This window comes from Pteropus medius, unplaced genomic scaffold (assembly GCF_902729225.1).
Source record: "Pteropus medius unplaced genomic scaffold, Ma_sr-lr_union100, whole genome shotgun sequence".
Taxonomy (NCBI): Eukaryota; Metazoa; Chordata; class Mammalia; order Chiroptera; family Pteropodidae; genus Pteropus; species Pteropus medius.
In genome coordinates this window covers 12,419,835-12,435,212 of record NW_024354503.1, presented here as the reverse complement: position 1 = coordinate 12,435,212, position 15,378 = coordinate 12,419,835, and the positions used below count along the sequence as shown (strand labels likewise).

The window sequence follows — 15,378 nt, the reverse complement described above, 5'->3', positions numbered from 1 at the left end:
AAGAATGTTTGTAGTCCAAGAAATAGAACATAGAACTCATGATAATAATACATGATATTACAATTGGGCTCACCCTAATATCTTATTAGTAAAAAACTATCTTGTATTTACGCATCACCTTTCCCCTTTAAAATTTCTCGCCTCAACTTTCTGGGGTGATGGAAATGGACCAGGCCATTGCCATCTTTCACTTGAACTTTGGCAATAACCTCGAACTGGTCTCCCTGCTTTTAGCCTTTTCCCTATAGTCTATTTCCAATAGTAACCAGGCTAATTATTTCACTCCTCTGCCCCAAATCCCCAACTGGCTTTATATGACACAGACCATAAGCCACAGACCATAAAGTCACCTAGAAGGCTCTACATAGTCTGTATTCAACAGACTCCCGATCCTACTCCTAGCCACTCTCACATACTCACGCAACCACACTTGCTTCCTTGCTGTTCACCAAATATATCAGGTACTCCCCGCCCTTCTTTGGGATCGTTAGATGTGTCCCTTCTTCCAGGAAGATTCTTTGCCCTGATACCCAAGTGATTGGCTCCCTCACTCCTAGGTTTTCGCTTCTTTGTATCTTTCTCAGTGAGGGCTTTCCTGATCAATTTAAAATTACAAACGAACCACGTTCTCCACACTTATCCACGTCCTACCTCCCCACCCCCAACATACTTTATTTTTCTCTATAATATTTATCACCAATTAATTATCTCTAAGCATTATTTGTTAATTGTTCATCTTCCTCTACTACAAAGTCAATGCTGTGAGTATAGGACATTTTGACTATTTTTTCCCCCTACTGTATTCCCATGACCTAGAATAGTACCAGCACACAGGAAGCACCAATCAATGCCTGCTCAGCGAATGAATTCCAAATCCTAGGAGTTGCCAATGCAAAAGCTTACTAACATAAACTGAGCCAAGTTTAATAATCCATGTGAGTATTGGGCTCACTGATACCAGTGGGGAACTAACTAGTTGGTATAGTTATTCTGTAGGGAGATGTAAACATGTGGCACAGATAACGAGTGCTTCTGAGCACTTTTCCTGTCCTTCTTTGTGGCTGGACAGGGTCATGGGGCTGATTTCTGATAAACGGGAATTAGGAGGGAAGTGGTTGGTCTAGGACACTTAAGAGTCAGTATTGTCTTCTCCATCCTTTCCTTTCCCTGATGTAGCAAATGATGTAGCATGTGGTCTCAAAATGGAGGAAGCCTGGACCCTAAGTCACTGAATAGAGAAGAGCCTCTGCTAATTCATATGGCCTTTCATGAGAAAGTCCATATATTGTGTGAAGCCACTGAAATCTCCAGGTTAAGCTCTTATTGCATTATTGCAGCACAGCAAGGCTTAATATAATATCAGATCTTCAGCCATTCATTCAATGGGTATTTATTAAGCAAATACTACATACCCTCTGCAACGTCAACTGTTGTGGAAATACTGGAGAATTTGACACATCCTTGCTCTAAAAGAGCTTATAATGGGGTTTCTGAGATAAGAGTAGCACGTATAATACAAGTAGATAGCAAATTGCAAGGACATTAACAAATTCTTAAATTATATGGTACAAATTCTCAGGGAAATGGGAATTCAAAAAGAAAGTTTTCAGAAGAGACAGAGATGTAATAAAGTCAGCTCTTATCACACAGGTTATAAAAATCTAGATAGGTTGCTAGGAAAATTGTCACGAGCTCTAAGCTTCTTGGGCTACTTATAGAATGACTGTATTTCCTTATTCTACATATTTTTTCATCAGAAAAAGATATGTATAGTTTAACTCCTTAGATTATTTAAAATTTTAGTTGATTATATTTTATCTCACTTCAGTACTACTTTTAATTTTATTATAAAGTCAATATGATTTCAAAATTTTAACATGATAGTAAGAAAATAAAAACTGACTTGTCTCTTCACTGATAATCACTTGCTAAGAGATTTTTTCCCACATGTATTTCTATGCTTGAATACAATACGCACAAACACACTCAGATATGTAAATATACATATACATATATAAATATATAGTTTTAAATTTTTTATTTATAAAACTTCATACTATATATTCCACTTACATTTTTAATATTATAATATTTTAGATATCTTTTCATATGAGTACATGGTAATATAATATATCTTTTTATTTTAAAATGGCACTTAGGAGTTGCTCAAAAGAGTTTGTTCACTAAATGAATACTGCTGACACTTGAAGGCTTCTTATGTGTCAAGCATTTTACACAGTTCCTGGCACATGTTATCTTTATTCAATCGTGACCAAAATGATATGTGAGGGAGGTTTAATTATCCTCATTCCATTGATGAGGAAATTGAAGCAAGGAGAGTTTAATTGACTTGTCCTAATCATACAGCTAGCACGTGCTGGAGGCAGGGCTTAAATCCAGAATGTTTGAGTCCCTATTTTTAACCACAACATACCAACATTATGAAGCAATTCCTGAGCAGTCTAAAACTATAACCTTCTAAATTTAAAAGAAGAAGAAGAAGGAGGAAGAGGAGGAGGAGGAGGAGGAGAAGGAGAATGAGAAGGAGAAGAAGGAGGAGAATTATTATTTTAATGATGCTAAAGTGTTCGGGAACTCCCTGGATTGAGAAGATGACGTAACAAAGAATTATTCATGGTGGCCAGGCGGCCAGGACGTGGAACAACCAAAGAGTCTGAGAGATGATTGAATATAGAAGATGTGGTATATATAGACAATAAAATATTACTCGACCATAAGAAGAGATGAAATACTGCCATTTGTGACAACATGGATGGATCTAGAGATTATCATGTTAAGTGAAATAAGTCAGAAAAAGTGAGAACCATATGATTTCACACATATTTGGCATATAAAACTGAAAGCAACAAACAAACAAGACAAACAAACAGAGACTCATAGACACAGACAACAGTTTAGTGGTTACCAGGAGGAAAGTGGGGTTGGAGATACACAAATAAGGGTAAAGGAGGTGAAATATATGGTGACGGAAGGAAATTTAACATCGGGTGGTTAACACACAATGCAATATACATATGATGTATTATCTAATTGTACACTTGAAATCTGTATAATTTTATTAACCAATGTCACCCCAATAAATTTAATTTAAAAATTACATAAAAACAATAACAACAACAACAACAATAACAAGAGTTAGAAATTGTTCTCCAAAGAAATGAGACAGTCTCATTGTTTTTTATTCTAATATAAATTTGGAGCAACATGCTAAAATGATTGGAAACTGCAGAGTATTATACATGAATCTAGGGAAATAGCTACTGAATTGTAATAGAAGTTGAACTAAAGTCAGGCTACCTGCTTATCAGCTTCCACCACTACTCCTCTGTTATACTGTCACAACTAGGTTTCTCATCAAATAACATCATCCACGGAAAATGTTTATAGGGTCATGAGCACAGGCATTTAGAAAATTCCACCCTGATGCATTCAGCTTATGACTGGAAAATCACTTGTGATGAAGATGAGGAAAGATGGAAGACAAAATGAAATACGTAGAGTCCCAATTTTTAGGAACGCTGATCTAAAGAAGTTCAGCTTGCCCACAGCTTCTTGGTATTCACACATTCCCTGTCAATAACCTCAGGAAGAATGAGAGACAGCCAATTTCTGGCAGGGCTTCCCCAAATCCTCCAAGAAGGACTGGGGTGCTCTTCCTTCCCCATGATTCCTACCAAACCAGTGCCAGGGCTACCACCTTTGGTCATCAGAGTAGAATTAAGGCCAGGTGAAACGGCACACTCAGGTTTCCAACCTGATCTCACGCAAGCGACAAAAGCTCTTGGGGGAACTTTGAACACACTGAGTCTTGAGCCGCAGGACTTAATGACTCAGAATCTTCATAAGGCAGTTCCTGGCATCTACATCTTAACTCTCTAGGGATTCTGACACAGCCAACCCCCAAATATAGTGTTTGGAAATTGCTGCTATGAAACAATGCGGGTACTGTTTGTCTGATCTCATCTTCAAAGTAATAATCCTCTAAATAATTTAATGATTGGCTGACCCATTCATTCATTTATTCATGTTTTCATTTACTCAAACTTAAGAGTGCCTATGTGTCAGTCACTATATTTGGGATAATAAGATTTTTAAAAGAGGCGTGACTTTTGTCCTCGAAATTCCCAGCAGAGAAAGAGACTTTCGAATAATCATAATGAATGCTATAACAGATTATTTACAAAATTTAATAGAAATAAAGGCCTAGTGAGCATAAAAAAAGACGCAAATTTTAGCACCTCCATTTATCAGTTTGAGGGATGAAGATCAATGAAACAGGAAGGCTATGCAACCTGCCTGAGATCATACAGCTAGCCTTTGTCATGGGCAGGACTAGATGGCAAATCTTCCTCCTTTTGCTCTGGTGTACTGAGTGATAAAAGGACCCAAATGGGATCTCTCTCCTCTCTCCATCCTTCCCAATGCCGCAAATGCTCTGCCTTTCACACCTCTGGTATGATTTGCGGGATGAAAAGATATGCCAGGACTGTCAACAGCTGATGGCACGAGACAGCTGTGTTCAAAGCAGTGGACCACCATCACCAAAGTTTCTCTGCAGCCAGGAAAAGAAGTCTTCTCTGGGCCTGGCTCCTCAAGAACACCAAAAGAGAAGGCACATCCCACCTCAGTGAGCAGAGGCTCACCTGTCTGGGTACAGTCAGGCCATAGGCCACTAGCAGCACAGAGGGCTGCCACCTCTTTGTTCTGGCAGCTTCCTGCATGCAGCTCCATTCCATTCGGGCACTTTTCACCCTCTACTGCAATTGTCTGTTCACAGAATTGCTTTGTTCAATAGCCCATGAGCTCCTCCAGGGCACGGAATGGTCTTGTTCGTCTTTTTATTATTACTACTTAACAAAGGGCTCAGAATGTAATAAGCACTAGGAAATGTTTTTTCTCAACTTTGAAATATGAGTTAGCTAGAAATGTATTTATATTTGAAAACTAGGTCCCTGAAAAGTCTCATCTTGACTTTGAATATTTAGAACTGGAGGATCAAAGGCGACAACAATAAAACCCTTGACACAGCAGTCTTCATTATCGTAATGTATGAAAACCCATTACCACCATCACCAGTCAATACAAAATATTTTAACTGGTCAGACAAAGCAATAACTGGTAATCCAAACTCCGGGAACATAGGACTTACCTATTCTTTAACTGTGCAAAATTTACTAAAGCAAAGTCAATATTCTAGTCAATAAATAGGCACGCTAATTTTTTGGAAGGCAATCTGGCAAGACTTCAATTGATCATATCCTTTGATCTTTACACATTTCCGAGATCAGCACACAAAAACAACTTTTACGCAAGGAGATAAAACTCTAAAACTATAATGCATTATAGTGTATATTTCCACTGTTCTTATAAAAGCCAACACATACAACATACACACACACACATGGAAATCTTACAGATGTTGAACAATAAGAGAATATCACCAGTGGGATTCTAATCAGTTATTAACATGATTTTTACAAAATAAATCTTGATAACTTAGGAAACTGTTTACAATGTAATTCTAATTGTAAAATGAATATAAAATTGCCATACAAAAATTCATACAAAATTCATACTAAAAAGACAATATAACAAGGGTGATAGAATTATGGGTGTTTTCTCCCCATGTTTTGCATATCTTACAATAAAACGTATTGCTTTACTAATAAGAAATAATTTTTAAATGATATTTAAGAGTATGTTTAAGAAGAGTTTGTATGACCATGAAAAGTGTTTATGTTTAATATTAAGTAAAATATTGTATAGCGCTTTATAAGAATTATCTGTGATCCCAGATACATAAAAGAAAAGAGAAAGGAGGAGAAGGAGAAAGAGGAGCAACAACAAGAAACAAAATAAATATAAAGAAATAACAAATATTTACAAAATTCATCTTCTTTGGAGAGTTTTGCATAGTTAGAAACTAAAGATAATTTTTTATCCTCTCTATTTTTCTCTTTTTAAAAAATTTAAATTTATGAGAATATTTACATTAAAAAATCAATAATGTTTTAAATAGTAAAGCCTGAAAATCATTTTCTTCAATTTTGGCTCCTTGACCACTAGGTAAAATATCATCTTGGCAGATAAAGAAGACCTTTAAATGAGAGCGTAGGGAACGCATCCTATTTAAATCCACTTAAAAGCTGATATCATCTTTTTGCCTTTCTTCTGTGAACTTTCTACCACTGAAACCATAGTTCCCTACTTGCTCTTAAAATATCACCTGAGATCTCCATATATACTACCATGACCTCTGCTATTCCTATTTTCCCCTATTTGTCTGTCACTGTTAAATTCTCACCAGGCATCATATCTCTTTTGAAATAAAAGACAAATCAAAACAATAGGTAAAATGTCCATTCTCAAGTTGAGAATTTTAATCAAGCCTTAATGAATAAGTCAGAGTAAAACCCAGTCCTGGCAACAGATTAGGGCAAGTTCCTTAACTCTTCTGTTATTGGTAAAGAGAAAGAAAATGCTCTTGCATAAGTATCAGTGCTTTATCTTTGTCAATTTTTTTTTCTGTTTAATAAGGAAGAAATATATTTTTATCGGAGTATACGGCAAGCAGAATAATGTTACTACCTCACCTCCCAAATGTCCACACCCTAATCCCCAGTACCTGTGAATGGCAAAGGAGAATTATGGTTGATAATTAGGTGACTTTAAAATAGGGAGATTATTTGGGAATACCCCAGCAGCCCAATGTAATTGCAAAGGTCCTTAAAAGTGGAAGAGGGAGGCAGAAGAGGAAGTCAGAGTGATTAGGTGTGAGAAGAACTCAATCCACCATGGCTGGTTTTGAAGTGGAGGAAGGCGGCCATAAGCCAAAGAATGTGGGTGGCCTCTAGAATCTGGAAAAAGCAAGGAGACAGATTCTCTCCTAGAGCACCCAGAAAAAAAATGCAGCCCTAAAAAGCCTGATTTTAGCCCGGGGACACTTCTCTGTTAGACCTCTGACCTACAGAACTGTAAGATAATAAATTTGTGTTTCCTTAAGCCAATATATTTGTGATAAATTGTTACGGCAGCAATAGAAAACTAATACAGAGCATCTAAAGTTATAGAATGAAACCAGAGAGCAAATAACAGACCAATTTACTTTCAACTAAAGTCAAAGAAAGTGATTTTAAAAATCTCAAAATTGACCCAATACCAAACTGAATGATTAAGAAGATAAATCTGCTTTGGATATTTTACAATAGGATGAAAGCGGGACATTGTCAATCTTCCAGCCCTGATTTCTAAGCACTTCATTATTACTTTTTTATTGTAGTGTCTTTTGTTGTTATTTTATGTAAGTGTTATATATTCATTGTTTAAAAATCTGAAAATTACAGAAAAGTATAACTCCGAAAGCTCAGATCTCTGTAATTTTATACCCATTTCCTTCCCTGCTCAGGAACTAGTGGAAACTCCTACTCATAATTAAATGAGGGTGACCTCATATAGTTTTCCATAAGCAATATTTTTAGAGCAACTATACCTTTGCTTGATAAGGAGACAATATTTACTTCATTCTGAAACAGGCTAAAGGCAACTAGAACATCATCCCATAGTATTGATTCTCAACCAGAAGAGATCTGGCAATGTCTGAAGACATTTTTTTGGTTGTCACAACTGGCATCTGGTGGGTAGAGGCCAGGCATGCTGCTAAATATCCTACATTGCACAAGACAGCCGCCGTGACATGGAAATATCCAGCCCCAAATGTCAATAATGCTGAGATTGAGAAACCCTGGTCTAAGTGATGCGGGTGAAATCATACCCTTGTTTAATAAGGAAGAAATATTATTACATTCTGAAACAGGCTATAGGGAGGCAGATGGTTGTTCAATATAAGGAAGAACTTTTTAATAATTAGGCAATTTGTGATGTACAGGTCACAATGTAGAGTGCGTTCTTTGTCATGAGGAGGATTCAAATAACGCTAAGTGGTCCCCTGCCAGGGGCACTGAAAAAGGGATGGGTTCATGGGTGTGGTTGGACTCTGAGGTTCCATCTCTATGTAAGAAATGTGATTCCTTTTAAAAGCATCAGCAAAATGTTCCTATTTCATGCATGTTAATATTGAAACTAGGAAAGAGAAAAAAATACTTACTCAATATTATGTTCTCTTTACCATATGAGAAACTTAGTCTGGACATTATCTCAAATGTGTAACTTTTAAGTGGCTTCTGTAAAAATGTCAAATGTCTCTTATCTTGGGCACAGTAGATACAACTCTTGTGTAATCATTTCACAACAACCTAAGCAAAGAGATAAAGGTCAAGAAAGCAAAATAAGAAGCAGTTCCCTATTGTGGGAGCAATTTAACAAAATGGCCATTTATAAGTACAAGTTCTTAAAAGCTGCAAGGAAAATAAAATTAATTGATTCTACCTAGATTTTGAAAATCGGAACTCATCTGCATCCAGTTGGCAAATGTCCAGATGTTTGGTTACCTATACAGCTTTGACAGCATAAATATTAAAAGTTATCTAAGATCACTGGGCAGTTTGATGCCATACTGGAAACATGCTGGGATATTCCACACCAGTTAAACCACATTTCATGGAACTAGTAGGGCTTTAGGGATTTTAATACATGAAAGTTTAATCAAAGGAACAGAAACCCAACAATACCAGACTGGTGAGAGAATAAGGTAGCAAGTCACATGAGGAGCTGTTGAAGAAACCAGAGATGTTTACTCGGGGAAAACCCATGACAGCTATGCTAGTTTTATGGAAAAAGGACTAGTTCCATTTGCACCCAAAGTACAGAACTTGGTTTTCAGAAGCTTTACAACAATTACCGTATTCTCTATATTAGAGGAGCAGTTTAAGCATAGGCCTTGGGCTACCAGTAAGGATTCTGGAAAGGGGATTCCTGCAAGAATGAGGGTGAAAGTGGAATGGACAGGCTAGATAAGCCCAAACCTGAGGCTTAATATCAGAGGTCTAGAAGGTCCAGTTAGGCAACTTATATGAGTTAAACAGGACCTGTATAATACAAAAAGCAGTGGTGGGGACTTGGCAAACCGGACCATCTGAAAAGGAGTCACATCACTCTATTCCAGCAGATTGCTGTTATGTAAGAATGAGAGCTCCGTGTTACTAAGTCTTCTGCTTTATTTTTCAAGAAAAGCTGAAAAATCATTTTTGTATGTAAAATCTACTGATTTATAAGAGAGAGCAGCTATTCAACATTGCAAAACATGTAATTTGAACAGAATAGATTGGTGGCTTCAAGGAGGAAATTTAATCTCTCCCCTAAAGATGCCCCAACCACCTTCAACCCTACAGGACAATGATGGTAAATATGGCAGAAAATGAACTGTACAGATCCCAGAATGAGTCACATTTTGTCTGCAATTTGAATCACCAGACTGGCCACTTCAAACTGAAATTCCGACACATCGACCAATAAATAATTAATGGGGTCTGACAAGTGAAGGTAATCAAGAGACTGTTAAGTCACTAAGAATTGAATCTTCCAGTGCACACAATGTAAATGAGAAAGGGCCTCCATTTGCTTCTAAACAGAAATCTCCTTTTAGTGAGTTGTGCATCAAAATGAGGCAGGAAAGAGAAATACGGTTGCCTCATTGTGGCAGTCAGTTGTCCTGTTGCTGAGGCCATCCCTACTTCACTTGGTAAACAACACCAAAACTCTTCCCTGGCCCTCTAAAATTTAGTTAGTGATCAACTAGGGAAAGTTCAATAGTGTAATAGCCCGCTGAAATGTGAAAGGGTTAAAGAATAATTAAAACCTGAAACTGGAAGTCTATAACTTAGGCCTAGTTTCTGGAACCCCTAATCACATTCTGTTAATTATGAAACTTGTAACAATGAGCTCATACGCTAACTGCCAATTTTAGCCTATGTAACCCTGCTTGCTTGCGTGGCATGAAAAATAATCAATTGTATATAAGCTGAAAATTACTGTTTGGCCATCGCCCATGGGAACACTGGCTATTGCCCATGGGAACATAGGCAATCACCCATAGGAACATAACATTCTAACAACAAGCTTTCTGCTTCTGTACTTCCCGCTTGCACACCTGACCAGTGGGTTGACAGGTAGTGAATAGGAGAAAGATGGACCTTTGTGTTTAAAACAGAATGAGGAATGGGATTTGGGGCTTAAAAACCTTGTATCTTGGCAATTCGGGGCTGCTCCTTTGCAAGGACAGCCGCCGGCTAATAAACTGTCTCCTGGTTAAGAGCACTCAAGTTGGGTCTGGTTATTCTGGACACAACAAATAGTTTCCTATGAGAGAGAATGCTCCACTAAGCGAAACAATACTACTATTCAACTCTGGTTCACAGCCCTCTCCAGAAATTCCGCTGCCACATACAGATTTTCAATTATTGACAAATCTTTCCCCTCACAGATATAAGTGTACAATCGTATCCAGGACAGAGGCAAAGCTGCTAAATTCTTTTTTTTTTTTTTGTATTTTTTCCAATTCCAAGCTTTATATATTCTAGTTTGAGTTTTACCTGATCACATTCAACTTTAAAAAGTAAGCCGGCTATCAGTTTAGCATTAATTTCACTGCACTCTATGATGGTGTGTTCTATTGGTAACTCTGAGTTAAGGTTTGCCAATGCCCTCAACAGAGAAAAACATTTTTTATGTATAATAAATTATATTAATTAAAAATAATAAGATAAAAAGACACTGAAATTTATTATAAAAATTTTGAAAATGATGCACAGGGAATTCAAAGCAACACGATATTAGCAAATAATGATAGTAGTAAAATCATTACTCTTAAGAGCATATTCGCTGGCTTATTTATTTTTACAAGATAAGTGGGCCAGATGTAGCAATGTCATCTCCATTAAATAGATGGGAAATTTGAGAAACATTAACTTCCCACTCTACCTCCCAAAAGAGCTCCGCCCACCTACTGCTACCATCATCCACTAGATCATCAGCAATAAACCTGGAGCCGATCTCCTTACTTATTCTCTCCCCCGCCCCAAAATCGATTCTTTACATAGCACCCAGAGTTACCTGTGGGGAAAAATAAATAAATAAATCTATCATGTCACGCCTCTGTTTTTGGCTTTTCAATGCATGTAAAGCCCAGACTGCTTACCTCAGCCTATGAGGCTCTGTTTAAGCTGGCCCCTGCCCCTCAACCTCACTCCTCGGTTCCCCTCCTCTCTCAACATACTCCAGCCACACTGTCTTCCAACTGAGCCTAGAGCACAGCAAGCTCGTTCCCAGTTTGCCTGTGGCCACCGGAACTGTGTGCCCATCTTACGGGGATTCATCTCAAGGCCATCTCTCAGAAAAGCATATCCTCAAAATTCATTCTAAGAAACCGGGTCCCTCCCACTTGTTTCAGCACCCCCACACCTGACATTCTACCACAGTTTGTCGCCGCTCCCGGTCCCCCGCCTCCAGCGCGGCGCCAGACCAGCCTGAGTCGGGCTGGCTCTGCACCTCTCCCCCGGCTCCCGCCTCTCCCTCGCGGTTCCTCCTCACCCGGGCGCTTCGGTGAGCTGCTCTCAAGAACCCAGGACCCTGGGCGAGCTCCGCTGCGCACCGACGAGACCCGCGCCAAACTCGACTGCCACTCGCTGCCAGCACTTTCGGGCCTCTGCCAACTCGGCGGCTGGGAGACAAAACAGCTCGGGTGTGCTGCGGGGAAGTGGGCGGCAGCGGGCTTTGCCCTGGGTCCGCCCCGCGCGATCTTATCGCCCTACCCTCTTCATCCCCTGCGCTGCAGGAGGAGGGGCCGGGGTGGAGCGTGTGGCCAGCAGCCTCCCACAAGCAGCGGCATCTTGGGACGCTAGGATACTCAGACGTCAACACTCTCGGGAGGAGGAGCCCGGGGTTCCGCATTCTGGACCCGCGGTTAATTTATTCCGCCCTGGGAATGGATCTAGACAGCGCCTAGGGAGGGTGCTGTGCCTCGATTCTGATCCTAATCAGACCCGTTCCCTATTTAATTTGTCCACACCAAACCAACCTCGCTTGTTTCAGATTCCCTCTGCTCTAATTTGTAATCTGATAAGCCCTCAGCATTTCGCATTTCTATGCGAAGATGTAGATTGGACACTAATTCAAAACAATTATGTGGTATGTGCTCTGGATTGAAAAGCCGGCCACTGTGTTAGTTTCATTTCTCCGTGGAGGTATACTGCCAGGCAGTCTGGAAGACAGGTTATGACTGGAGAGTGGTGGTGATGTAAGAGGGGCCGTCCATAGCTCAGTTTATTTATCTCAGTTATTTGGGTTTAACCGAAACCCCTTCCTAAATTTTGCAATGCTTTCTCCTCAATCTACTTTCTAATGAAAACATAGGCATTTAAAGTTTCCGTTAGAGACTCGGGAAAGATTATTTGAAATGTATGTCTGGTGTTTTTAAAGTTTGTATTTTTTAAATAGTGATTTTTGGTTTTGAGTGGGTGACAGAACTGTAGATGAAATTCATTTTATTTTTATTCTGAGGACTACGGTAAGAAGGCATGGATTACAGCTAGTTTCTCCCCCACATGTTAGTGGTTCTCAGCTTCCTCAGCGTTAACATAGAGATGATCAAAGTACATTAGTTAGAGGCACTTTGCGAGAATGAAATGTAAATGCATGTGAAATGCTTAGGTTGAGCCCAACATGATAGATAAGACAGTGACTTATTAAACCTAACAAGATGAAAATTTATATTAAACAATATTAGCCTAATGACATTTCCCTGTACTACCTGAGATAACCTGCTATAAAACAAATTGCCCCAGAATATTACTCTAAAAGGGTACTTTATGCTCTATCCAAGAGATCTCTAGGCCTTCTTCCCTTTGACCTTAAGACCAGATTATGAAGCAGAAAACTCTACATCACACCTAAAAAGATGGTGGGCTTTGAAAGTAGATCTTGAAGGCAAGTATAAGATATTTTATTTATTTCTCTCTAAACCAGCTCTATACCTTCTCCTCATCATCAGATCATATTCTGTGAAGCAGGCATGGTGGTTGGTATTTACTAGATTAATGCCTTGAAAAGATACCCAGTGTAGAGTAGCTGGGTTTAGCAAACAAAACTACAGGACACCCAGTTAAATTTGAATTTCAGATAAACAAGGAAAAAGTTTTGGTGTAAGTATGTTCTATGCAATATTTGGAATATACTTGCACTAAAAATTATTTTTGTTTCTCTGAAATTCATAATTTAACTGAGCATCCTGTATTTTATCTGGCAACCCTAGTCCAGTGAAATTAATAAAAAATTAATTTAAAAATTCCAAAAGGATGAGAAGACAGCAAAACATATAGATTATAAGGTGAGTCTCATATGGGTTTTGTTTTAATGTCATGTAGTGAGGAAAAGAAATAATGTTCTTGTGTTTATAAGCTAATTCTTAGTTGAGCTATTTTATTTTTTAATTCTCACTCCCATTTCCCATCAACATAGCAGTGTTTATTTACTAATATGAACAAAAATGATGGCTCTCCCTTTCAATCAAGATATCAGTTTAAATAATAATAATGTACTCAAAAGTGTTTTCAATAGTATTTATTAAGGGCCAGATGTCTGTCGGGTACCATTTCAAAGATGAATAAGACACAGTGTGTGCCCTGAAGACTAAGAAAATAACAACACGGAGTGCTACCCCAAGTAGGTAAATGCAGAGGACTGTGGGAGTTCAGAGTGAGTTACTAATTGTCCCCCAAAGGGGCAGGAGTCAAAGCTGCCCTTGATGCACAAGATTGAAAGAAAAATGGCTCCAATCCAGATGAGCCCAGGAGGGAAGTTCCAGGATCACAGCTGTGTCTAGGCCTGGAAACTAACACATCATAACTGGAGCAAACTGAAAGAAAAAATGGGATTCGAGAAAACTGAAAGAATGCTTGGAACTTAGAAACACTTGAGCCTGTTAGAAGGTGACAGAATGAAAGGAAGAAGATTAAATTACTTAAATTTAAAATAAAAAATTTAAGTTAAAACTAGGAACTGCAAGGTGGAAAACGTACCAGGAAAAGCATGATACGAGTGTGATGAAACCTAAAATGGATTGATTTTGAGTTATTTACTGGGTGGTATCTAAAAAGAAGACTATATTTAAACCTGAAATTTAAGAATATACTTCTCAAAATAGCCCAGAGAAGAAAATATGATCAAACGCTCCACTCAACTGTGGAGAACAAGATTCATGTAGTTTAATAATTGAAACATTGCTTATTGGTTTTCAAATTTTAGAATATCTCATAAACAAGCCAAAGAATAATTGATTATGATTATACATGAGAATGTAATATGATTAACTGTTTTTTAAAATGTAAAAGTAAAGGTAGGTAGGTAGATAGGTAGAAGGAAGTAGAAGTAGGGAGCAGGATGGAGAGAAGATTGGGTTACTAAGGGTCTCATTTCAGTAAGTGGAGAGTCAACATATACTGTCTGTAGTTGGTAAAACAGGAAACGAAGGTCTGGATACATAGTAACTTTGCAGGGGGGAGAGCAGCAGGAGGGCCTGAGTATAGATATGTAACTCCATTAGGTGGATCAGGGAGGAGAAAAGACCAGTATGTAGGTGAGCTAGAAATGAGATAGTTTTGGAAACACAGAGATAACCACCAGTCATCTAAAAACAGAAATCACTTAGAATGATTCTTTTTGGGGAATTGTACTGGAATTGGGGTGGGCTGTGGTGGGAGACTCTGCCTTTTCTCTTTTATTACTTTAGTACTATTTAACTATTTAACTATCTTATCACTTTAGTACTATTTAACTATTTGGAGTATGTGCATGATTACATTGATTAAATATTTAAAACTTCTTAAGAATAAAAATTTGTGAAAAAGAAGGCTTTACCTAGATAGTGACTTTCAAGGATGAGTAGCAGTGCATCTGGAAGAAAGAGAGGGAGAATATTCTATAGAATGTGAAACTGCATGAGAAAAGGCATGTGGGGCAGGGAGGGCGTTAAAAGTGAACAATATACCTTGGGAGTGTCAATTCTCTACTATGGCAAGAGCATCAGGTATATAGGTAGGATGGAGCAGAAGGTAAGGATGAAAAGATGAGTAGGGGCTGCCATAACAGTCTTCTGAGTAATGCAATGGAGTTTGTAGTATGAGCTTCTTAAGGACAGGAACTTTGCCATTTTTATTAGCCTGCATTCAGTAAGGAGCCTAGCACACAGTAGTTGCCCAATAAATGTTTTCTGAACGAATGAAAACTATCTTGGGGGAAATGGGGAACCACCAAAATTTTTAAGCAGAGCCGATGTATTACTTATTTTTGAAAGAATTTTGTACTAAAAAAAGGTGAATCGAGATTGGAGAAATCGAAAGCAGAGGATAAATTAGGAGTCTTTTAGGAGAAAGGTGATGGTGTAAAACAGAATAGTGACAGTGAGAA

The 15,378-nt window shown here is 38.4% G+C and overlaps 1 protein-coding gene across 5 annotated transcripts in view; it reads right to left on the bottom strand.

Moving 5' to 3' along the window:
- PLA2G7 (phospholipase A2 group VII) overlaps nt 1–11,721 on the bottom strand; it is a 36,621-nt gene extending 24,900 nt beyond the window's left edge. The window contains exons 1-2 of one of the 5 annotated variants that reach the window (XM_039854378.1): nt 11,506–11,721; nt 8,126–8,273 (exon numbers count right to left, since the gene is read on the bottom strand). In XM_039854378.1, coding sequence (XP_039710312.1) covers nt 8,126–8,171 — 46 coding nt within the window. In that variant the 5' untranslated portion in view covers nt 8,172–8,273; nt 11,506–11,721. Of the gene's footprint in view, nt 1–8,125; nt 8,275–11,113; nt 11,133–11,505 lie in introns of those variants that run through there. The other 4 variants (XM_039854379.1, XM_039854377.1, XM_039854376.1 and 1 more) reach the window with 4 other exon arrangements.
- Nucleotides 11,722–15,378: the final 3,657 nt, after the last annotated feature.